This window comes from Pelodiscus sinensis, chromosome 15 (genome assembly GCF_052426305.1).
Source record: "Pelodiscus sinensis isolate ZL-2025 chromosome 15, ASM5242630v1, whole genome shotgun sequence".
NCBI classification, from domain to species: Eukaryota; Metazoa; Chordata; order Testudines; family Trionychidae; genus Pelodiscus; species Pelodiscus sinensis.
The window spans coordinates 39667207-39692566 of NC_143066.1; the positions used below are offsets into that span (position 1 = coordinate 39667207).

General features: G+C 46.9%; 1 protein-coding gene across 2 annotated transcripts in view; it reads right to left on the reverse strand.

Moving 5' to 3' along the window:
- The window catches only part of ZNF598 (zinc finger protein 598, E3 ubiquitin ligase), a 30570-nt gene that overhangs the window by 2469 nt on the left and 2741 nt on the right, over positions 1 to 25360 (reverse strand). The window contains exons 2-12 of one of the 2 annotated variants that reach the window (XM_075899839.2): positions 19333 to 19445; positions 15916 to 16045; positions 11781 to 11992; positions 10412 to 10629; positions 9772 to 9889; positions 7545 to 7586; positions 6804 to 6982; positions 5049 to 5130; positions 3603 to 4363; positions 1736 to 1871; positions 367 to 511 (exon numbers count right to left, since the gene is read on the reverse strand). In XM_075899839.2, the coding sequence (XP_075755954.2) occupies positions 367 to 511; positions 1736 to 1871; positions 3603 to 4363; positions 5049 to 5130; positions 6804 to 6982; positions 7545 to 7586; positions 9772 to 9889; positions 10412 to 10629; positions 11781 to 11992; positions 15916 to 16045; positions 19333 to 19445 (2136 nt within the window). The remainder of the gene's footprint in view (positions 1 to 366; positions 512 to 1735; positions 1872 to 3602; positions 4364 to 5048; positions 5131 to 6803; positions 6983 to 7544; positions 7587 to 9771; positions 9890 to 10411; positions 10630 to 11780; positions 11993 to 15915; positions 16046 to 19332; positions 19446 to 25360) is intronic. The other variant, XM_075899840.2, reaches the window with a different exon arrangement.

Genomic DNA, 25360 nt, shown 5'->3' on the forward strand with positions numbered 1-25360 from the left:
CATTGAGTGTGGCAGTAAGTAGGTGTGTGTGTCACAGACTGTGTGTACAGGGTGGGGGGCACCCTGACTTCAGCACTCCCCTCCTCCCCCCACTCTGCACAGCTAGCAGGAGAATCCTGGGAATAGCTCAGCTGCAGGACGGAACAAGGTTTGGGGGAGGGGGGGGCGGGATAGCTGGAAGTCCGCACATCTACTAAACAGCTGGGCAGGCCGGAGAGGAATGCTTGGCAAGATCAGGCCCGCGGGGCCAAATTTGCCCACCCCTGCTCTAACCACTCAACTTCACTGTTCATCTTTTGCCACAATGCTCAGTGAGCGGACTACCGAGTAGGACTTTAAATACATCCAAGCGTTTCCACCACTTACCTGTCTGAACTGTCCAGAATGAGTTTTAAATTTATTGAATCTGGATTCATCGCTTTGAAGAAATTCCTTTATAGACTGTATTAACTGAATGTTCCTCTGCTGGAAATTGTCAGGCACCAAATAAGCTCCTCGACAGGGTTTTGGCCTGCATTTGGAAAGGAGGCAAATTAACACCCTGTGCAATAGAAAGACTGAAACACGTGTTAGATTGGTTCCAATGACCCTTGGCAATCTCTCCCCATGGGGTGTGCTATCGCGTCACCCAATTACACGGGGTCCTCCCCTTAGCAACATGAGACAAGGAGATGCTGGAAGGGCATCCCCTAAGGATTACAATTCTTGCTCAGATCTTCCTGGATGGGGAGAACACTTCAAATGAAAGTTTAGTCTATTCTGGATCCAAACTGGCCTGCTCTGAAACACGCGTCTGAACCTGTGCCTACTGGTACAAGGCACACAGGCCTGGTGCACACTGGGAGCAAAGAGGAGCTATATACAAGAGGAGACATCTGCATGCGGATGATGGTTATCACGTTAGCAACCTCAAAGGGACACAAACACCTGCCTCGCCTCCCATCCCACTGCAGACATGGCCAAAGAGACCCACTTTGGAAAGATCACAAGCAAGAGTGGCATTGACAGGCTATGAGTATTTTATCAATTCCCCTCCCAAAAGCTGGGTCTGGTCTTCAGACAAATCTTTCAGTCTAGGAGCAGGTGAGAACCAGCAATCCAGTACAAGGCAGCAGCATATTTCAGCTCCTACAGGGGAGGCAAATTCACGACCATACTTCTTGCTCCAGCAAGGAGGATTCTGACACACCAATATGGAAGCAGAATGGAGAAAGGAGAGTAGATCGGAAACCTGATCCAACCTACTGTCCACCCTGTCCGTCAGCTGGAACCTCCGCAAACCCCGGCAAGGAAAAGCCCACTTTCAAAGGCAGCTTGGTTTTTACAAAGAAGGGGTGTGGGTGTGTTATGCAGGGAATTGTCACGTTTGTGCAACCCCAGAAGGGGACAGCTTTCTCTGGCAGCAAGCCAGGCTTCCCTGGGCGCGAGGCAAGGGTTTGAGGATTGCTCGGTGGCGGGTTAAGGAGAAATGTGAGGGCGTCTCAGTTGTTGAAACATGCTGCTCCTGTTCAGATTTGATCGGATTCAGTAACTGTCACCCCCCCTCTACCCAGCACCCTGAACCTGACTCCCAGGCGCTACACGAGAGATCTGAATTGGGTCCTTGCTGTCATCTCCTGCTGGCCTGGGCCAGCCCATCGCCCCAAAGCAGCAGGCAATATTCAGAAGCCCTAGCTGGAGGGATTGAGAGGCAGACTGTGCAAAGTACCATCAATTCTCAACGCGTTTTACTTACTCATTGGGCGATGCAGTGACAGGGTCAGAGACACTGGTGGATGGAACAACAGTAAAACCCGGAGGTGGTTTACTAACAGGCGCTGGCAGCCCTGGGGGCGGAGGGGGATTCTTTAATAGTGCCACGGAGTTAAACCCTGGATTAAAATAGCACAGAAAGGGGAGGAAGTTAGTGCACAGTCTATGCTACACAGCCCCCCCTCCCCCGTTCTCCCCCCCCCACAAACCCGCAGAGAGGATGCATTCCCAAGCAGCAGGCACCAGTGCATCTGAAGGGATTGATCTGCTGCTTTACAAGCCACAGATGCAGGACACCCCAAGAATTGCTACGAACTGGCTGTTCGGACACAAAGCCAAAGCCCTCGCTATTGATTTACTGCTCCCAGCAGAAAGGGCAGTATCGGCCCGGACCGGTGGAAAACATGCTGTTACAGAAGGGACAGACTGGCCAGGTGGCAGCTTTCTTAGCCCTGAACCACGCAGCCTAATTCCTCAGCCGGCTGCCATCTGGCGTCCCCCCTCACAGAGCGCTACGCTGCCATCTTCTGGGGTGTTGCCACCTTCACGAGATGCAACGGCACCGTGCTGCGACGGGTGTAGGAGACCCCCCCGAACTAGGGCAATAGGCTCTCTGATTCTTCCCTGCCCTTTGGGTCATCCTTCTGCTCTCGCAGAACTCGCAGCACGAGCGTTCCACTCTGGAGGCAGGAGGGTGGTTACGAGTGAAATGCCCTGTTAGCTACGCACACAGACGACAGTAAACTACCCAATTTGAGGGGTTTCAGACGCTGTTGTGTTACTAGTTACACCCCTCATAGCAGCACGAAAAGCAAGGGCATTCAACCAGTGTAAATCCAGAGTAAACAACAGACCAAGCCTACGTGGATTTATTATTTATTGCCAGGCTGCGCCCCGGGTTCACTACACTCGCCTACCCCCGTCTCTGGCCACTTTTGCTTTCGTGGCTAGATAGTGCGATGACATCATCTGTCACCCGTGGCGAAAAACCTTTATCATGTGTAGACACGCACTGATCATGCTGCCAGGGACTGGTCTCACACAGCAGAAAGACAGTCTGTCCCTTTGCACAAGAGCTCCCTAACTAGCCCTTGGCACACCCAAGTGCACACACACGCCTGGTGTGACTCAGACAAGCAGTGGTGTTTAGAGCAGCGATGGGCAACCGAGGCTAGTGAAGGGGCCGCATCAGTTGTCCCCTTGCATCTCAATGGGCCGCCCAATTGTAACCAAGCCGGTATCCCGGGCGAGGGTAGTTTTGCTCTCTGCACCCGCGTCCCCTGCATTTGCAGGGCGCGTCGACTGACTGGTTGCACTTTGATGGGACACAGAGGGAACGCCCGGCTCTCAGATAGCGTCGTGGGGAATCAGCACGCCCCTCACTTCGCATGCCCTTGCTTTACCTCTGCGTCACTTTGGTAATAGCGACAGGAAAAAAGTGACGTGGACAGAAACCAGCGGAATCCAGCAACCCTGCATGTGGGCAACAGCAAACGAACCGTGTTGCAGGCTACACGTAAAACCCCGATGGGCCTCTTGTGGCCCCCAGGTTGCCCACTACAGGTTTAGAGGCTGGCTGCTCATCTACAGCCCCCAACGGCTCTGCTGTGGAACGAGACAGGTCCCAACATTTCAATGGCGTTTTAATGGGGCGGGGGGAGTTCAAACTGCTCAATGGGGTTTCGTTGGGCTAAATGTTGCTACTTTACTCTCTCGCTCAGTGAACTACAGGAAACTGGCCCCATTTGAAGAGTAATACCCATCAAAACCCCTCCTCTCTCTGGCACGTTTCACACACCCCGTTTCTCTGAGGTACAGTCAGAATGGGACTGACTTTCTGCAGGGGTTACCTGGTGGTGGCAATCTAGATGGTCCCAAATTCCCGAGTGCTGGGAAGTCTTCCTGAGATAACGGACACTGGTTAGTCACTGGTGGCTTTTTAAGGCCAGGGGGCTCTTTGGATGCACTACAGATTGCTACTGGTTTTTCCAAGTGCCCGTTCACGACATCTGTGGTTGCGTCAGGCAGCTGCAGATTTGCAGGCACACATGGAGTCTGCTCAGCTTCCGCCAGTTGTTCCGAAGTTGCTGTGGGAGACAAGGTCTCCTCCAGCTGAGGGGATGACGCTCGTTGCTTCTCGACGCCCATCTTCTTTTTCTTGCTCACTTTAGTGAAAGTCTGTAAGGTGGAAGCTGCCAGCAAGGAGGAGACGTCAAACATCGTCGGCGTATTTCTGATCTCCTGGGTTGTCAAGCCACTGCCACCGTCTTCGTCATCGGAGGGGGAGAGTTTACTGCTCTTCCTGCTCCCTTTACTGCTCTTCGAGGGAGCTGGTTTTTTGGCTAGCTGGCTTGAACCGGAGCTGAGGGAAGGGACAGCTTTCACTGCGGTTTTATTGGAGCCATTGCTCCATGCAGACGTGAGGTTCGTCACCGTTTTAGCATTAGGCCTCATTCTGGACACCAGAGCTGGAAAATCCTCCTCTTGAAAGGCTGTTTTCTTGGCCGCAACCGTGTACGTTAAAGACGCCCCAGAAGCGAGGGTGGGTGCGGCAGAGGAAAGGCTCGGGAAGTCTTCTTCCTTCAGCTTGACAGCTGCTGGCTGAGCCAACCTGAGGGACAGGAAAACAACACCGTGTGCAGCAGTCACCGGGCCAGCACAGAGGAGTCACCAAGCCACCGGGCAGAAAGAGCTCAACATCTAAGTGCAGTTTCCCCTAAAAAATACCACCACTTAGAGGAGGCATTGAGACTCTCAGGCAATTGGAGATAAAATTCAAATGCAGGTGTGCTTACAAGCAAGTTGCATGTTACAAAAGCCCTCCCGCAGAGATGTCACATTGCAAGCCTAGTGGGACTTCTAGGCCCGGACGTGGGACTTCTAGGCCCGGACGTGGATGCTGCCTTATCAGGCTCGCATTTCGTACACAGCAGAAGCAATCGTGGGCATTAGAGGGGCACTCTGGTAGCCACCAGCTTTGCAAGGGTCACCTGGTAGCCCTGTTAGACCCACCACGGCTTCAAGGGAAGTTATTCCGTCACGCTCCCCTCTCTACATGCTGGCTCTCGACTGGAGATAAGAAACTTGTCTGAAGCAACCTTTAGAATAGATCAAGCAAGCCTGGGGGAGCGACAGCCTATGCCACTGAGGCCATGTGGGTAGAATGCATAGCCAGAATCTGGGGTCAGCGGTGTAATTTCTCAGAAATAATTTAACTTCAGCTTCTCTGCAGAACTCAGACCCCAGGTGAGCCCATGACCCAGCCTTCATTTTGCTATGATCTTGCCCAAACTTACCTCAGCAGAGGTCCTGCGGCTGAACCAATCGCTGGAAAGTCATCTTGGCTTAAAGCACCATTAGCAGCTGCTTCTTTGGGAACTTTGAGAGAAAGACCAAAGAAAAGCTTTTAACTCAGCCCTGGAAGCCACTAACCTGCGTCAGTGCACCCAGACTAGTTCTAATTTGGCACTTTATGCTGCTCTTCACTGGGATACTTTAATCCAGAAAAACGCACAAGCACTTGACACTACTGTCAAACTGCACTTTTCCATTCTGATCAGTACATGTGCTACTGTGTCACCATGCCCCAAGTTTATATCACAGCATGTTAGCTATAGTCAAGAACAGTGACAGGAAGCCACTGGGTTGTTTAGGACAGGTTTGATTCTTGACTTCAAAATAATTATGTTAAATGCCATATAAATCTTCCATGTATTTTATGATCCTGCAGTTCACGAGCCCTTGAACATTTTCCATAGTAGGGAAGGCTCAAATCTCCACAAGGATCAGTTGCACCTGCTTTCAAGGCCTTTCCATTCATAGTCTTACTTCAGTTGGTTTTATAATATTTATTTTAATTCATGCAACAGGAACGTTTAACGCCTGTTACAAAATGACATTAACACACCAGTACTTAGTCCAAAATGGCCTCACTTGAAAAGTACCACATGGGAGGCCTTCGCTGTCTGATTCTAGTGATTTGGACGCCACGGCAGGATGTTGCACACTTTGATTTGATTCTATTCGGCTTAGGGATGTGAACAACTAGTCAGAAAGAGGCAGCCGGGGGGAGGAGAGGAAACAGGTGATTCTTCAAAGCAGCAGCACCGCATGGAGCCCGGGGCCAGACCCTGGGCTCCACATGGCACTGCCACTTTGAAACGCCACGTGCAGACTGGGGCCAGCTGGGGACTCCCCTGCTAACGCCGGGCTGCATGCGGCGCTGCCGCATTGAAACGCCACAGGGAGCACGGGGCTAGTGGGGGATTGCTTGAGTCCCTTACTAGCCCTGTGCTCCCTGCAGCGCTTTCACCTTTCAAGTGTAGCAACAGCCCTGGGACTGTTGCTACATTTCAAAGGCGGAGGTGCCCTAGTGGACTAATTGAATAGTCGACATAAATTGCACCCACTATCCAATTAGCCCAGGGGTGGCCAAACCATTCTGGGCACAGAGCCAAGATAGCAGTGGATCCAGTGCAAAGAGCTGGGGCAAAGTTGTCGAGGGGAAAAAAAAAGCCTCTGCCCCTTTAAGAAAACACATTTAAACGTGTTTTGAGGCTTTTTGGCCACAGCAGGCTCCTGACACCATCTTTAAGTCTACATCTTTTATGGCCATGCTGGATGGCTCCCCTGCCCAGGTCGGCACAGGGAGCCGGGAGGAGAGGGCCGTTTTTGGGGAGACTGCTTACGAGCCCCCGGGGGAGAGGGGAGGGAGGGAGAGGTAGGAGGAGCTGCATGCGGATCATAAACCTCGGGTTGGCCATGGCTGAATTAGCCGATTAATTTAAATTTAACATCCCTAATTAGGCTGTACAGCAAGTCACATATATTTTGGTTGTTCCTATTTAAAATGGATCTGGACAGAAATACTTGAACACAAGGCTGGAATCCCAAAGCAAGGAATTACACATGGATGTGTTTCAAGGTAGGCTAGCTGGGTAGGTCTCTAATGGCCAAAATCAGTGGTTTGCCGTGTGGGCCATAACCAGTCACACCTTTTACCCATGACATTTGGAACTCTCTCCAGCCCGCAAAACACACATGTAACTAACCTGTGGCTTCATTTGAAGGCTTTGGCACTCGCTTAGTGTTGGACACTTCTGAGTCCTTTGATTCTTCTTTTTTACCTCGACTGACATCTTCTTTATCCTCTACTTGTTTCTTTTCTTCTTGCCGTTTTGCTGCCATTGATGCCCTGACTGCTGCTGCAACATCTCGGTCTTCTTCTTCCCTGTCGGACAGGACAGGGTTTTGGTAAACTAGACAGAACGAGTGGGCCTGAAAGCATTTTTGTCTCACACCACCCTTCACCTTCAAATGTCACATTCAGACCACTTTCTGTCAACTGCCTGCTGCTGCCACCTGCTGGGAAAGGTTGCAACTGACCCTCATCGTCATTCATCCAATCACACCCAGGTTCCGCTGTAGTAAACCAGGAACCATTCACTTTTCAATTCCACAGAGGGCGATAGCCAGTATCGGAGCACAGCAGAAACCAGGATGACAATATCAGAGATGGATGGGACCACTGCGCTCCCCCATTCATTTCCAACGTAGGAAACTTTGGGTGATATGGTTCATCGTGAACTTCCAACACATGCAAGATCCACATGCAACACACCAACATATACGGTGCTTGGAGATGGATTGTTCCAGTGAAGTTACCAGTAACAAAGGCACCACAGATGGCCCAACAAGACAGAAAAAAAATAGACGTAGAATCGGTAGGTATAAGCTCTTAGATATCGTGTAGATGAAAGGAGATAAAGTGCAGTTTAATTTCGATACTTAACCCTCTTCTTTTTCCAAAGCACTCAGTCTGGCCAACCAGAGATCTGTTAGTTCAATAAAAAAAAGTATGGCCCTCAAAACAGGAATTTAATGACTGGCCAAACCTAAAGAGGTCTGCTACACCTGTAAAGAATCTTAGAACTGGAAAGGACTTTGAGAGGTCATCAAGTCCAGTCCCCTGCCCTTGCAGCAGGACCAAAAACCACGCAGATCATCCCTGATAGGCGTCTGTCTAACCTGCTCTTAAATATTTCCAGTGATGGAGATTCCACAACCTCCCTAGGCAATTTATTCCAGCGTTTCGCCACCCTGACAGTTAGGAAGTTTTTCTAATGTCCAACCTAATTCTCTCTTGCTGCAGTTTAAGCTTCTTGTCCTAGCCTCACAGACTAAGGAGAATATCTTTTCCCTCCTCCTTGTGACACGTTTTTAGGTACTTGTAAGCTATTACCATGTACCTAAAAGGTTATTAAAAGGCATGTCAGTTTCTTCAGAAAATCCTTAAGACAAGTTCAGAATGAACGCAATGATCTTAAGGCCAGAAAATTCCCAGTTGCACTAACCCACCTGTTGGAGAGTTTAGGAGAGCTATAAGATTACAATGTTCAACTCCTTTGACAAGTGCAGAGAGTGGAAATTTCTCATAAAATAGTTTTGTTTCACTGTGGGCATGCGGAGTCCAGATTTCTAAGGAAGACTAATCACAACCTTATCTAAGAAGTTGGTACTGCAGTTCTCACTTGCCCCCACCCACCCACCAATACACCATTCCAGAGCTGGGACTGGAAAAGGAACCTCAATAGATCCTCTTATCCGGTCCCCAGTCCTCGAGGCAAGACTAAGTAATAACCAGACCATTCCTGACAGAGGTTTAAGAACAGATTAGACTAAACTTCCCATGATGGAGATTCCAGAACCAACCTGGGCAATTTATTCCAGTGCTTCTCTACCCTGACAATTAGGAATTTTTCCTGATATCCAAACAAAACCTCCTTTGCTGCAATTTAAGTCCATTGCTTCTTGTCCTAGCCTCACAGGTTAAGGAGAACAATTTTTCCTCCTCCTCCTTGTAACAACCTTTTAGATACTTGAAAACTTATACCCGCCCCGCCTCCCCCCAGTCTTCTCTTCTCCAGACTAAACAAAATCAATTTTCCCCTCTTTCCTCATAAGTCATGTTTTCTTGACACCACACTCTAGCTGAGGCATAGCATGGTGTGGAACAGAGGAATGACTTCTTGTGTCTTGCTCATGACACTCCTGTTGATACATCCCAGAATTATGTTCACTTTTTTTTTTTTTGCACAGCATCACTCTGTTAACTGCTATTTAGGTGTGATCCACTAAAACCCCTAGATCCCTTTCTACTTCTTCCTAGGCAGTCATTTCCCACTTTGTATCGTGCAACTGATTGTGCTTCCAAAATGCAGTAGTTTGCATTTGTCCTTTTCTGAATGTCATCCTATTTACTTCAGACCATTTCTCCAGATCATTTTGAACTTTGATCCTCTCTTCCAAAGCACTTGCAACCCCTCCTAGCTTGGTATTGTTTGCAAACTTTGTAACTCTTTGTAAGAATATATTATTGTGAGCAAGAGACAAGAAGTCATTCTTCAGCTCTACTCTGCACTGTTTAGGCCTCAGCTGGAGTATTGTGTCCAGTTCTGGGCACCACATTTCAAGAACGATGTGGAGAAATTGGAGAAGGTCCAGAGAAGAGCAACACAACTTATTAAAGGTCTAGAAAACATGAGCTATGAGGGAAGATTGAAATAACTAGGCTTGTTTAGTTTGGAAAAGAGAAGGTGGAGAGAGGACATGATAGCGGTTTTCAGGTATCTAATGGGGTGTCAGAGGGAGGACGAGGGAAAATTGTTTCCTTGGCCTCTCAGGATAGGACAAGAAGCAATGGGCTTAAACTACAGCAAGGGAGGTTTAAGGTTGGACATTAGGAAAAACTTCCTAACTGCCAGGGTGGTTAAACACTGGAATAAATTGCCCAGGGAGGTTGTGGAATCTCCATCTCTGGAGATATTTAAGAGCAGGCTGGACAGATACCTAATCAGGGATGAGCTTGACAGTGTTTGGTCCTTCCATGAGGGCAGAGGACTGGACCTGAAGATCTCTCGAGGTCCCTTCCAGTTCTAGTGTTCTACGATTCTATGATCATTTAAGAGAGAAACTATTTCACCTTCAACAGTAGGTTCTCGGGCACACTGTGCTACTCACCTCTTATATCTCCAGCTCCCTCTTCTGTTTTGCTGCCCTCCTCGGAGTCCTGATCTCCCGCCTCGGCCTTGCCTGTTATATCTGTCGATTTCTTCATAGTCCTCTCCACCTACGACACCTGATCAGGAGACATGTCCCATCATTCTCAATTATTTTTCTAATTTAACATAACACAACACCCTAGCTCCACAGATGATTCTGAAAGCCACGGACCTTTCCTGACATGCAGTCAGCAGCCATGATTTTTATAGAACCACCTAGCCTTCACCATTATCACACTAAAAGGCGTTTAGCTGTATATGGAATCTATATAGTATGGGATTGTGATTCAAGTTCAGGGCAAATTTCTATCTTGATATGCAGCAATTTCCAAGAAAGTAAAAAATATCCAGGTATCTCCATGCACTCAGTACCAGATGTCTCCCTCTAGGTACCCAGGTTATCACTCTCAATCCATATTATCTGTATCCCAAGCAAGATCAGAAAGTCAGCTATGAAAATAATCGCCTTATTTTAAAATGGGACATGAGAGTTTTCAGTCCTCATGTGGCTAACTGCCCCACTGTGTTTCTGAGAACTTTCAAAGCCTTAAGGAATCAGAAGGTATTTCTGGCAACTTACTCTTTCCAGTCCGACTTACCCTCATTCCTCCGTTGGTGCCTAGGGGCATAGTTGAACTGAAGATCTATCTGCCGGTTCTGTCTGGCCTCAGCCCTGTTCTTGCTGTGGCAGGCTGTTTTGTGGGCCTTGTAATCTATTTCTGTGCGGAAAGCATGTGTGAACTGCTCTGTATTGCACTGTCCCTCTTCGCAAAGGAAATGCTTCTCCCGGAAGTGTTCGCGAAGGTATTCGTAATCGCTGGGAAGAGGGCAGGCACTGGTTAGCTCAAGGATGCAGTCAATTTAAAAGCTGTTCATTCTTTAAAACCCTTTGAGTGTTGTCACGCCCTGTTGCAAACTCCAGAATAGCAGCCTTCTGAACATATTTCTCTGTGTGTCGTGACAACAGTTTAATGTAGGTCCTGGAGAAAGTAAACCAAATTCACGGCAGGATGCCTCATTGACCATGTCACATTAGGCCTGCAGAAAAGCCCCTTCATGAAAGGAACTTTATTCAGATCTTTTCCCCAAATAAACCTTAGCCCATTGGCTACTGTGGGCTTATGTAGCAGAGCTGCAGAAATTGCCACAGAACTGCACTCCAGGATCTAATGTTTTTGTGTTTAGCCTTCAACTGTGAAGAAATCTTAAAAGAATGAACTGGATATAAATAGATGAAGGGCTGTACGAATCAAGATCTCATACGTGTGAACTGTTGCCATTCACCTTCCTGTGTTAACGTACAGCCAAAAAGAGGACAGATTTAATGTCAAACACTAAAATTTCCCAAATATGGCTCAGCCAAACCCTTGGCCTTCCCTCGTGACAATGAAGCACTACCAAATTCACTTAAACCGAAAGTGAGGGAAAAGTCATAAATACATTGATTGTAAACACAAAACCAGAGCAGCTGCTGTGCCTATTAAATATTTCTTTACAAACCTCCTTTCCTTTATTAAATGTAAAGCAGCTCAGCATAGCCAGTCTGCCACTGAGAAATACTGCTGAGGTCAGGGGGTTTGCCTCTTGCCACTATTTTTAAGGCCAATTCACTACATAGCACATGGTATCTCTCATTCATCTATAGAGGTTTACACAGCTTTTAGATTTCAATGGCTCTGTCTGCACAGATAGCGTGACAAGCAACACATACATCCCATTTTCAGCACAGCAGGTCTCTGTTAGCTTCAAGAGACAAGCAGCTGAGCAGGCAAAAAGCTGTCTGTCAGTCCCAGGGTTCCACTCTCAATGCAAAGTCAAACAACGATCAAACGCAATCTGCTCATTCTTGGGTTGGGTGCCTGTGCACAGCTGACTCTCAGGGACTCAAAGCAGATGCAACCACCTTTCCATCAAGATTTAAATCTTAAACCGAATTCAAAGACACCCATGTCAGCCACTTGCACAAACCTGTAATATTCCTGAGCACCATCTGAATCACAAAAGTGGCAGAAATAGTGATCACGTCTCAAGTGTTTCAGTAACTCATCGTTGTCTAAGTAACGCTCATCGCAGAATTTACAAAGAGGATGCCCGCGATGAGATGTGTCGTCTGGGTCCCCGTGTATTCGATGTCGAGCGAGGTCTTTGCGGGAATACCACTTACGTTCAGACGTAAAGATCTTAAAGAAAGAATTTACCTCATGTCAACAGAGAGCTGCGCCGTTTTATGATGGAGTAAATCAGGTTCTACCAATCTTGATGACATTGGCCTACGTTACTAGTCAAAGCAATGTCCCACTTTCGAGCTATGAACAATCTGTGGTTGAATGGTCCCGTGAATGAGAGTAAGAATACAAGTCCCTCTCCAACTTAAATCTAATTTCACCCTTCTGGAACAATGAAAACAGACCTGCAAGTTTCACTTTTGCTCCTAGTAAATTTTGTTTCATGTGCTAATAATGCAGCAAAGTTTGGATTACAACTCTGTGGGAACAGTCTTTAAATCAAAGCCATTTTCTGAAAATACCTAGCATTCTGCCTACCCAAGACTGGAAAAAATGTAAAATGAAATGAGTCGGCTGTTATGCATTTGGTAACATTCTTCATAGAGCTATTGGATGCGATGCCTATATACAAACACTTGCTCAGTCCTCCACTGGTGCACCACTAACCAACATCTTCGCTACTGGAATGGAATTTTTCTCTCTGGGAAGAGCGCTTATAAAACTGAGGATACCAACAAAACACACATATACACAAAAGACATTAGGCATTGAGTCTCAGAGAGGTAGTTAGTCTAACTTTAAAAACACCTTAGAGACTAACAAAAATATATAGGTCATGAGCTTTCATGGGTAAAACGCACTTCGTCGGATGAGCTGGAGTGGAAATAACAGAATCCAAGATATATACAACAGCAAAAGCAGTTACCTGTCAGTTGTAGGACCAAAGTGAACCAAAAAATGTACATTGCCAAATACTCTCCAAAATCTAGTAACGGATATCCCATGTAAATCTTGTCTAGACCAAGAGTATGAAACTCATCTTGGGCCAGGATTACTCTGGCTTCATTATCATCAATAGACAAGAGCAGCTTCAGTTCTCAGTGGAACTAGGACCTTCTTTTCCACAGATGCTGTCTAGATGTAGTTCTCCAAATATGAAATGCTCATAGACTCATAGACTTTAAGGTCAGCAGGGACCATTATGATCATCTAGCCTGACCCCCTGCACAATGCAGGCCACAGAATCTCACCCACCCGCTCCTAGAATAATCCTCCCACCTAGATCTCAGATATTGAAGCCTTCAAATACTTTGAAGACCACAAGATGCAGAGAATCCTCCAGCTGTGATCTGTACCCCATGCTACAGAGGAAGGAGAAAAACCTCCAGGGTCTGGGAAAGCATGAAGCACTATACAACTACTATTACTGTGCTGGTTTCTTATCAATAAGGCTAAGACTGTGTCATGGATACTTTTACTAAAAGTCACAGACAGGTCACAGGCAATGAAGAAAAACTCACGGAAACTGTGACCTATCTGTGACTTACTAAAAATATCTGTGACAAAATGGGGATCTCTGCGGGTTTTCACAACACCTGCAGCAGGGCAGCTCGGGTGCCCTCCACTGCCCATGGTGGCCAGGAGCTGTAGGGGTGCCTGGGAGCTGCGGAGTGCCCCTCACCACCTATGGCAGCCAGGAGCGGCAGGGGCTGCTTAGGCGATGGAGATACCCCATAGCTCCCTGCTGACGGAAGCACCATGCACCTCCCAAATGCCATAACCAGAAGTCATGGATTATGTGACTTCTGCAACCCCCGTGATTAAATCACAGCCTTACTTTAGCAATACCCAGCTACAGGCCGATTCTCTCTCATGCAGTCCACTTAAGTGCCCATGGCCGACCTGTTATTTCCTACTCCATTTCAGTGAAAGTAAAACAAACAACCAACCACACAAAAACTGTGGGGAGTGCCAAATATATTGTCTTCATGGTTGGAAGGAATCCCATCCCTCACATTAACCTACTGCTGGCAAGTAGCAGGCATATTGGAGGTTAGAGGTAACAAGCATTCTTTCAGCCACAGCTGAACCACTGCAGCTAGAGGGCAGCTTTATACTCGGAACACTCAAATTTAATCTTTCAGATGGCATAAAACATTGACTGTCTAGCTGTCCCCAGACTCAGACTGCAAGACCGAAAGGTTATCATTACGATCATCTAGTCGGACCTCCTGCCCATCGCAGGCCACAGAACGATGGCCATTAAAAACTGAGTCCACGAAGGGAAAAAGATAGCAAAATACGCACTTTTAAGGCCCCCTAGTAAACTGTCAAGGCGAGAGGCAACTCAACTTTCCAACGGATGTAGTGTTGAAAAACAGGTTTTAACAGTCACGGATCGCTGTGTAGGTGAGCAATTTAAATACAGCAGATCTGAGCCACAGGTAAGTAGGGTTCACCCCCGATGTCACCACCACTTTATAGCACTTTGGAGACCCATGGCATTAACCACACATGGGGTGGAGCAAACATCGAGGTTTTTTGAGATGGCTGGGCTATACCTACTACCTATATACAGGCAGTCCCTGACTTACGTGGATCCGACTTATGTCTCATCCGCACTTACGAACGGAGCTTTTCTCGCCCCAGAGCTCACGGGCGGCGGGTCGCCACCCGTGTCCTCCGGGGCGAGAAAAGCTTCTCCCGGTCTCCCTGGCCTGCTGGGGGGGGGGGTCCAGCAAAGCCACTGGACCCCCCCAGCAGACCAGGGACACCCGAGCAAAGCCACCCAGGCGGCGGGAGTCCCGCTGCCTGGGCAGCTTTGCTCGTTTGCCCCGGAGCAAAGCCGCCCAGGCAGCGGGACTCCCGCCGCCTGGGCAGCTTTGCTCCTGTCCCTCTGGTCTGCTGGGGGGGTCCAGCAAAGCCACTGGACCCCCCCAGCAGACCAGGGTCACCCGAGCAAAGCCGCCGCCTGGGCGGCTTTGCTCCCAGGCAAACGAGCAAAGCCGCCCAGGCGTCGGCTTTGCTCTGGTGTCCCTGGTCTGCTGGGGGGGTCCAGCGGCTTTGCTGGACCCCCCCAGCAGACCAGGGGGACAGGAGCAAAGCCGCGGAGCACGCCCGCAGCGGGACAGCCCGGGCGCGCTTGGGCTGTCCCCCTGCGGGCGTGCTCAGCAGCTTTGCTCCTGTCCCCCTGGTCTGCTGGAGGGGGGGAGGGGGTGCAGCTAGTGCCCCCCCCCACAGCAGACCAGGCTTTTCTTGCCTACCCCTGGGGTAGAGCAGCTGGGGGCTGCCAGGTTGGTCCCACAGCGCCACTCCGGACCAACCCGGCAGCACCCCAGCTGCTCTGCCCCAGGCGTCCTGATTCAGCTGCTGCTGGTCAGTTTCAGCAGCGGCTGAATCAGGGCGCCTGGGGCAGAGCAGCTGGGGTGCTGCTGGGTTGCTCCAGTAGCGCGGCTCCTCGGCGCTACTGGAGCAACCCAGCAGCATCCCAGCTGCTCTGCCCCAGGCGTCCCCAAGTCAGCCGCTGCTGAAACTGACCAGCGCTGACTACAGGAAGCCCGAGGCAGAGTTGCTGTGCCCCAGGCTTCCTGGAATCAGCCGCTGATCAGTTTCAGCAGCAGCTGACTTGGGGACGCCTGGGTTTCTTAAGTTGAATCTGTATGTAAGTCAGAACTGGCATCCAGATTCAGCCGCGGTTGAAACTGATCAGTTTCAGCAGCGGCTGACGCCAGTTCCGACTTACATACAGATTCAACTTAAGAACAAACCTACAGTCCCTATCTTGTATGTAACCCGGGGACTGCCTGTGTGTGTGTGTGTGTGTGTGTGTGTGTGTGTGTGTGTGTGTCTCGTGTGTGTGTGTCTCGTGTGTGTATTTTTGAGAGGTGGGGGTTATACAATGCTGCAAGTCACGCAAACAGAACTGGTAGGATGGAAGGAACTTCGACTAGGTAATTGATTCCATTTCTCCACCATCTCATCTATTCCATTCTGCCCTCCTCTTTCCCATCAGTGTTCTACAAACATACAGTTAACACAGGTTCCCATGCACTGAAGTCACTCTTTCCCAGCCCTAAAGCACGTTTTTTGTGGCTCACCTTCAGGTGTTTAACACACAGTTTACAGCAGAAGAGCTCATGCTGTTTTCTCATGTGCTGTTCCAAATCCACAATGGTGCTGAACGGCCGCGTCTCTGCACACAGAGGGCATTCATGCTGCAGTAGCTGCCTAAAGGACAAAGAGATTCAAGGAAGGTTTATCTAGGTTACTTCAAATGCTCTCCCAAAAACCTGCACTTCAACTGCTACAGTGAAAAGAAAAAGGTTTTATTAGCAACCAGGGGAGCCAACAGCCACACCGGGGCCCCTGGGCAAAAGGGGAGGGGGGGCGCTTCAGCGCACTCAGAAGGGACAAGGCCCAGTGCTGCCTTGGGCATGATTCAGCCTCCTCCCCACACAGCCCTTAGAACCACCCAGAGCATGATGCTCTGGAAGTGATTTACAGAGCCTGGGACTCCTGGCACCACCACTGCCGCAGCAGCCGCAGCTGAAGTGCTGGGTCCTTTTGACTTGCTGGGCCCCAGGACAGTCGTCCGTTCTCCCCGCTCCAGTTGGAGGGCCTGTCAGTAACAGAGTGTTACTTTTTTCATAGCTGTCTGAGCAATCGCTAACTCAAGGAGAGTAGAGTTAAGCTTATTCCAAAACTACCCTCCCTCAATCCAAGAGCAGAAGTGTAGCAAACTGCACGGAAGCTTGAATATCAGGAGGGGAGCAGCAAACGTACTGCTTAAAAATTGATACAAATATTAGAGCGCATGGCCTGCGAACAGGCTGCAAGTGTTCGAGGATTCACACACAAAAGTGGGTTCCCAACATTCTCCAACTGTAACTGTAAGGAGTTCGCAGCTTAATTTGTGATGTGGTCAAACCCAGTCACATTAAATCTCTGCGAGGCAACAACTTTATGTAATACTGTATCTGACAGCATATAACACTGACCGCAGCTACAGCTAATTCAATATGGGAGCAAGAGGGAAACTGAAAGAGGAAACAATAAAGCACCATTCTCCACGGTGACAGCAGAAGCACAGACCTGGTTATTAGGGAAGAGCGTAATGAGTTAGCCCCTGACTGTCATTCTGCAACTATTCCTGGCTTCCAGAAACCTCTGAGACAAATCATTGGGGTCGGCTTTCAAAACTGTGACATTTCCAACTAGACACATCATTACAAAATGCATCTCCTCAGAGAAAACTTATTTAATTAATCGGAATGTATTTCCTCCTTATCCTCTAGCCATTTACTAATAATAGGAGGCAGCAAGCAACATGCTTTTGGGAACACTTCATACAGTGGAAACTTGGTTAACCAAATTTCACCCAACTGAAAACGCCTCATACAGTTAGTATAGCAAAATCCCACAGCATGCTTCCATTTTCCATTCTCGATCCGAAGGCCAGCAAACCCACTACAATCCAGTCATTGCCAAGCCATAAAAGAATATCAATGAGCCTCCACAGTCCCATTCGTGGATCAAACAAGGCTGAATGGGTTGTACTAGTCTCCAAGGAAAGGCTGTGATGGGACATTCTCTAGGCTTTATGAAAATATGAATGCTTATGAATATGGCACAACTGGAATATGCTTTACGTGAAATACTTCATGTGAGATGTAACAGAGAGGTAGCCGTGTTAGTCTTTAAAGTGTTACATGACTGCTTTTCATGTGAGATATCACATGTCACCAGATGCTGGGACCCATCTTGGATGCTGTGCTTTTCCACTGAAATTGAGACAGTTTACACTGAACACAAAAGGATTCCCGCCTTAAGCAAACCTATTTTAGGGTGGGTGAGTTTATCTAGGTAGGTCACTGAGGAGGGAGCCCACAGATGGAGGCTTTCCACTCTATGAAAGAAGCTTATTAGAACACCTCTAAGGGTGAGATACTACAAGTAACCAATTTCTTGAATGGATTAAGCTTAGTTTGTGTGTTCCATTTTATTTAGTAATCTACATTGTTTCTGTCTGCTATCTCTTATGACTGCTTAAATCCTAGCTTTTATACTTATTAACAATCACTTGTGTATATTAATAAACCAGTGTAAGTCATTGTTACTGGGGGGGGGGGGAAGGAGTCTGTGCATATTTCTCTTTACCCTGAGAAAAGGGAAAACATGAGCTTATCTTACATAAAACCTCACAGAGTGAGATGGATTTATCTGGGGTTCAGGTTCCACTGAGACTGTATATCTGGGTGCTGAAGTGAATCCCTTTAGCTGAGCCTTCCCAGAGCTGAGCTGATCTCAGGGTGGGATTTTACTGCAAATGTCTGTGACTCCAATCTGTCTCGCTGCTGGAGGAAGTCTGAGAGTCTGGCTCAGTAGGACAGACTTGAGGGGTGCCCACGAGTGCAGAAAGGCAGGCTCAGTGGTACTTCAGCAACTCACGTGACAGTCCCGAGGAGGTCCCAGCAACCGAACCTGTCACAAAGCACTGGCTGCCTTTACTCCCTAGTCCTGTACCCCTCCACATCCTGACTCCCCTCACTGTTCTTTCCATTTAGTGGATTCCTCCTAATCGAATCTACACACACAACCTAAACAAGCAGGGAATTAACAGGACGTGTGCTGCCATCCTATTGCTCATTCTGCTTGTGTTACACCCCTTTCCCTTGCCTGTGTCTATGTTGTCTACTTAGCTTGTCAAGACAAAGTCCCTATCTACTACTCTGCTCAAGTCATTGTACAAACACCATGATGACTCATTCTCGGCTGGCTAAGCACTACCATAATAAACAAGATTAATAGTAGATCACATGATTTTGTTCTTCCTAACACATCTAGCAGCATTACAAGGAAAAGAGGTCACTCTTAGCATTTTTCTCATGGCCACATGTGGGAAAGAGGGAAAGGTGACTTTTAATGACAAATCCCAGCTTCTGTATTAAGCAGCTGAAGACCTAGGACCTCAGACTTAAGGGTGTGTCCATTTTGCAGCCTCAGGTCTTTTGCAAACCTCCGGATACACATGTCCAATTTTCTCCACTCTCTACATGACAGAAAAGATACACATCGCAGTGACATTTCCACAACATCAGTCTGTACTGTTTTACCTCAGGATAGCATTCATTTCCTGTTACATGCCGAGGACAAGATATTATTTTAGAGCTGTCCTGTTACACACTTTCCTGGGCCACTTTTTCTAACCTGTCTACCTCATCTTTCTAAACAAACTCAATATATCCAAAAACAACTGAAAACACCAGAATTGTTAGGCTAAGGCAGGGGTTCTCAAACTGTGGGTCCTGACCCCCCAGGGGGTCATGAGCAACTTAGAGGGGGGGTCATGGTATCACAAACTTGAGAACCCTTGGGCTAAGGTGAAACTACAGCTATATTCAAGGTTCTTTCTTAGATGTTCTTCCTGTATCAACACCCACTGCTCAGATGCCCCAAGGAAAAAAGGAAGGGAAAAGAGGATAATGCTAGGATGGAGAAAGGAATGCTATGTTTACCTATACAGTGCAAAAACTTTTCCATCAGCAAAATAGATGTCATATTTCTTCTCATGTTGCAGCTGGTTAATTGGTATTGTTGAAAAGGATGCAAGCTTCCTTCCAAAGACCACCTGCAGACAACAAACAGGAAAGATCAGAGAAAGCATATATGAAACTATATGTTATTTTGGCCTACATTTGATCACTGTTATAAGCTAAACTTGTTACAACTACTGGTAGGCGTATATAGAATCCTAGATAGAAGAGATAGGTGATATAAGCCAGGGTCTCATTAAGAAAACAAGCTATCAAGAATCAATAAGGGAGGGAAAAATGAAAAAAGAGGATTAGCAAATTCAGATGCATCTTGTCTAAGTACTGTTTACAAAGAAACTAGCAATCTAATAAAGAGGAAGCATATTCTCTTCACTCCTAAACAGCCAGCCAAGAGACAAACACAAAGAAATCACACTAGTAACGCAACAGTTAGAATCACCTGCACCAATTCAGACAGGTTACAGTAGATAAGCTCTACTTGTTTTGTGTTGATGCTAAGACTCCTATAGTTCATGAAATGAGGGCTGTGGGTGGAGGATTATGATCATTTTGAGTCTACAATGCAGGGGGTGTGTTATGATCATTTAGAGTCCACTGGCTTCTTCCAAAGTAATTTTATTTAACTCAACCAGTCTTCCCCATGATTACATAGCCCGGAATGTGCATGTGACTCAAACAAGCATGGCCTGTTTTCCCACCCCATTATACACTACACTGGCATTTATCTTCTTTCATCTACCTCCAACATTACATTGGGTCTATGACCATTACTTCTGCCACTTTGCTCTGCATTAATTAGTGCATCACCAGAAGAGATGTAGCCACATTGACTTTCTTAGCTGCTTTTCCCAATCACACACAAACATTATGCTACTAACAGACCTAGTCTATGAATAGGGCCCTACCAAATTCACAGCCAAGCAAAATGTGTCATGGACCGTGAAATCTGGATGAAGAAGACCAAAAGAAAACGTACTACAGCATCAGACAGGTAGGCACACAAGTCTTAGTCAGCCGGTTAGTCTACAGTTAGAAGGAACTTAGGCTGCTGGGACAGCATACACCCCCTTCCCCTTTTATAACCTTGCCCACAGAATGTTTGAGAGCAAGAAGGGAAGGGATGCAAGAGCGCGCCACCATCCAAGCTGCATTGCCAGCGCATCCCAGGAGTGGGAATAGGTACAGGCTACTCAGAGAACTCACTTCTATCCTAGGCTTTGACGCAGACCCAGCGGATCATCCACATGTGCAGAAATTACCTCGGATTGAGACAAAGCTTTTATCCATTTGCTCAAGTACCTTCACCAGCAACAGTATCTTTTACTGCCTCTAAGTTTCTCTGTCCAACACTCATCTTTCCTATACCAACTTCATTTAAATGTTATGTTCTGAAATATGGAAGTTTAACATCAAATCATCATTTCTCGTGCACCTGCTTAGTTTAATTTCATGTTCTAGCGTTGTGACCATTCCTAAGTGAATGTAGAACCATCAACCTTTACTCACTTTCCTGTTTCGTGTAGCTCTTTGTGCCCTTCCAACATGTGGGTAAGACCCCATATGCTTGACTCAACATATTTATACCAAGATGCATTTCCTCAGCCTGCACCCTGCCCTCCATGGGGATTAAGACAAGATCTTCAACCATCAGAGTACAAGACAAAACTGCAGAAGATGAATGTAGTCTAGATAAATGTTAACCTCTTATCAATACTAATTTCTATCAGCACCCTATCAATATCCCTACATAGGGATTTACAATAGAATGTCCTATCAATTTGTAAACTTATTTAAATATAGTCCTGAAGAAAAAACAAACAATAGGATGTCTGGCTTCCACAAACTCTCGGTCTATTACGCACGTGGACAGGAGAGCTTCATGTCACTCAAATGATTAGAGTGACCGAAAAGCCGCCAATCCAAACAGTTTATTAGGGAGGAGCTCTTCATTTGGCAATGATAAAACAATGGGTCGGACTGTATTTCCTAGACCTCACAATTCATTTTTAAAATACCGCTTCAATCATTCCACTTGGGTGTTAATTCTTATTCCTTAAATGGCTTGTCTCTCCCCCCACCTCAGCGCTGCATAAACGATAAGACACAGTTTGAAGGCTGAGAATTTTTCATTGAGAATTTAACATTCTTGAAAAGCACCTGGAACTCTGGAAACTGAAATCTTATTTATAGCACAGGAAGCACTAGGGCAAGCTTCCTGCCCTACCCCAACAGGGCTCCTCAGCTCTGACCCAGACAAGCTACCTTTCAGGATAAGAAGGATGTAGAGTCTCCTCCGTTTATCTTATTGACTTGTCTACTGGGACTGCCAATGAAAAGGGTTAATGACAGTTCTTAATTCTGTGAACATTTTTCTTTGGGAACTGGACTGAGATCCTTCAGACTCATTCCACATCAGTCGCCAGTCATCAGAGGTTCACTAGGAACCCTGGCTATATTCAAACCTCTGACCCAGAGATCAACAGCTGATCAGTTCCTGACACTTCCAGTCACCCAAAATTATATTCTAATATGCAAAGAGATGGGCCTGCTGATACTGACACTGAGAAAAATAGATGGAAAATATGCTCAATCGAACATCAAGTGACAAGTAACAAAATAATGGAGTAAATATGAGCGAAAAGGTGAACTGCAGACAGGAAGGGCAGATAATTGACTGGAAAGAGAATTATGTCTGCAAAAATGCAGAACTGGGAAAGCAGCAAGGAACCCTGCCAGCGAAGAACACAGCATGCATTAAGTATCAGAGGGGTAGCCGTGTTAGTCTGAATCTGCGAAAGCGGCGAGGAGTCTTGTGGAACCTTATAGACTAACTGAAGTGTTAGAGCATAAGCTTTCGTGGGCAAAGACCCACTTCGTCAGATGCATCTGACAAAGTGGGTCTTTGCCCATGAAAGCTTATGCTCTAACACTTCAGTTAGTCTATAAGCATGCATTAATTAGTGTCAAAGAGTTTCTGCCACTGGAGAAGATCAGCCTCTTCAGCGCCAACTATTGAACTAAATTCAATAGTTCAATATGGTCCCCCTACCTTTTATCACCACAACTAAGTCAAAAGCTGGCTGAGAAGAGAGGCAGAAATTCAGAAGAGGTTTGCTTGGCAGGAGAAAGCTAACACTCAGAAACTGCTCCAAAGTCACTCTGCCTAAATTCACTGGTCAGAAAATCTAACGTTTCATTGTCTCAATATGTACATTTGAAATAATAATAAAAGGATATTGCACATGCTGAAATATTAGCTATATGACATTTGCACTGACCCAGAAATCATCTCATTTTCTCTGAAGAATTAGAGAAAGTTCTCTTACGTTTCAAAAATAAGCTTCTTTGTCATCTTTTTACATTCCTGTTCCCCTCCCAAATTCTAAAGAGATATTGCAGATTATGTAATTAGATTACTGGATGTGGTTGACTTGCTCTCCCGTGCTGCAATAGGATTTTGCAATACTGATTTGTAAAGGGGTAAATTCCAGCATACAAAAGCACATTAAATAAAGTTCAGATAAGGTTTTTCCTTTTTGAAATAAAGTACTGCAGAATCCTCCTACTTGAAGCAGCTGAAAAAGTAGACAGGCCACCATCAGGATGTTCTGTAATGCAGGACTTGAGCAAGTCTAGACAAAGCATGTAAAACACCTTCCCCCAAGCTTCAGATGGGAGCAAGAATCCAGTGAGGTGACAGACAGTCTTATCACTGGTTCCTTAAAACAACACTAGAGAACAGGGACCGGTTTACTTAACTATTTAAAATAACTAGTGAGTTGCGCTCTGTGCTCCCTACACTTGTGTACCCTGCTTTCTCTGGTGGGTTTCACAGCCAGAGAGCGTGACAACGTCATTCTGTTGCCCTGCAGGAAAAACTTTTTTATAGAGAGAGAGAGAAAATCAAAGCAGAGAAATAATCTCTCAATACCTTGCTTTTCCATACCTTTCTCTTTGCAGCTGAACAGCAGCTGCATCACTAGAAGCAGAGCTCTAAGCCAAGCACTATACCCAGGAGTGAAGCTACAAATCTTTTTCTAGGTCAGTGGTCTCCAACCTTTTTACACCCAAGATCACTTTTTAAGTCTCAGAACAGGCGAAGATCCACCGCCCTGCCCCTTCCTTGAAGCCCTGCCCTCTCTAGTCTCCTGTCCATCACTTGCTATCCCCAGCCCTTATACACTCTGTTAAACAGTTTATTTTTAAATTATACAATATATAAAATTAAAATCACGTTTATAGTTATGAAATAAATGGTCTGTTTTTAATTCATGCTATTTAAATGTCAAATGAAGCATTTACAATTATACATTTTGTTCTCTGCTATTCTGTAAATCTAAAATCAAGTATTGAGAATTATGTATTTTTTCTTCCAATAACAAAGTCTCAGTGTGACACCTGTGACTGAACAGTATCTGCCAGTGTCTTGAAGTCTGGGTTGTAGTCTGAGATTGCTAGTCGTATACAGTCCATCAGATGGGCGTCTGTGATCCTGTGCTCAGCCTGGGAAGCTTGCTCCAGCACAGCTGGAGCTAGATGCAGCCTCTCTGGGCTGAGCACAGGGCAGCTGGTCTGGAGGGAAGAGAACTGGCTGCCTGACCAGCTGGCCATGGCGCTCAGCCAGGGTGCACCAAGCTCCACGTGGGCAGGCACAGAGGAGAAGCCACCGATCAGCTGGAGCATGGGGCAGCCTCTTTCAGCTGAAAGCCACAGTCAGCTTGCTGGGGTATTTCAGTCCTCCCGACCTCCCAGCTCCCACCATTCCTCACAGCTATTCACCTGTGTTGTTGCTCGGTGAGTAGCTGCTCCTCAAATGAGGAAATCTAATGTAAATGCACTGCGCAGGCGCATAGTTCAGAGAGGGCTCAAGAGCTACTCTTAGAGCCCCTGAGATCTACTGGTTGGTGACCACGGTTCTAGGTGAAAGAAATGGAAAGGATGTCTTTCCACCTACAGAGCTCATGTCGCTGTAAACTATTCTAGGCTTCATCACCACCATAATCTGACCTCCAGCCCAAATTAACTCTTTCACCATTTCAGCAGCCCACAGAAGGCAAACCCACGTCCAGAACAGTGGCAGCACTTTGACTACAGGTGACTGCCCCAACCCTCTTTTCCATTAAAGTTTGCTTTAATAAGCTGCCAGAGTAGTAAACTTTATGGTGAGGGTTTCTACAACCCTGAGAGTCCTGACAACTTAATCCCCAAATTGGTGGGTTTGTAAGTGAGATAGAATGAGAAACCTCCCTTCCTCAAGCTAAATCGGCTTGTGTGTGAATCATATCTAGGGTGTTACCATGCAAACAGGGAGGGTGTCTGGGTCTCTGTTGGGTCTCCACCCTCTATATACAAGGCAATCTTTGCTCCTTATTACATGAATTAGCTTTTATAGTTGTGACAGCTTCAAACACGAAGTAGAACAAACAGATGGTCTCTGGAATGATAAATAATACTTAGTCCTTCACCACGGGAACATGTTGCCATATTTAGCTCCGATAGGATTCTCCATACAAGATCAGCCCATTGATCTATCTAGGCTGCTGAGCCTGCCAGCAACGGCAGAGAACACTTGACAGTTAAGAGGAAGACACTACGTCCTTGCTAGTACCCGACTGACTGTGCAGTGCTGTGCACCTTGCAGCCCAGGAGCATTTCTTCCCACCCCTGCTGCGATTGGAAGTGCAGAATATGAATATTTCAAAGGGTGAGTCCCATATTCCAGATGCGCGCGCACGCACACAGCTGTATATATCCACAGTGCTTACTTCAAGCAGAGACTGGACCAGTGGTTTACAAACTCAAGTGCTGGCTCTGGGATAGGGCTGGGAATGATGAGTTCAGGGTGGGCTTATGGCTGGGACAAGGAATAGGGGCACCAAGAGCAGCTTCAGGTCAGTGGCGTAGCAAAGGTGCTAAGGCAGGTTTCCTGTTTGTCCTGGCACTGGAGACTGCACTGCACCCCAGAAGCAGTCAGCAGCAGGTTTAGCTC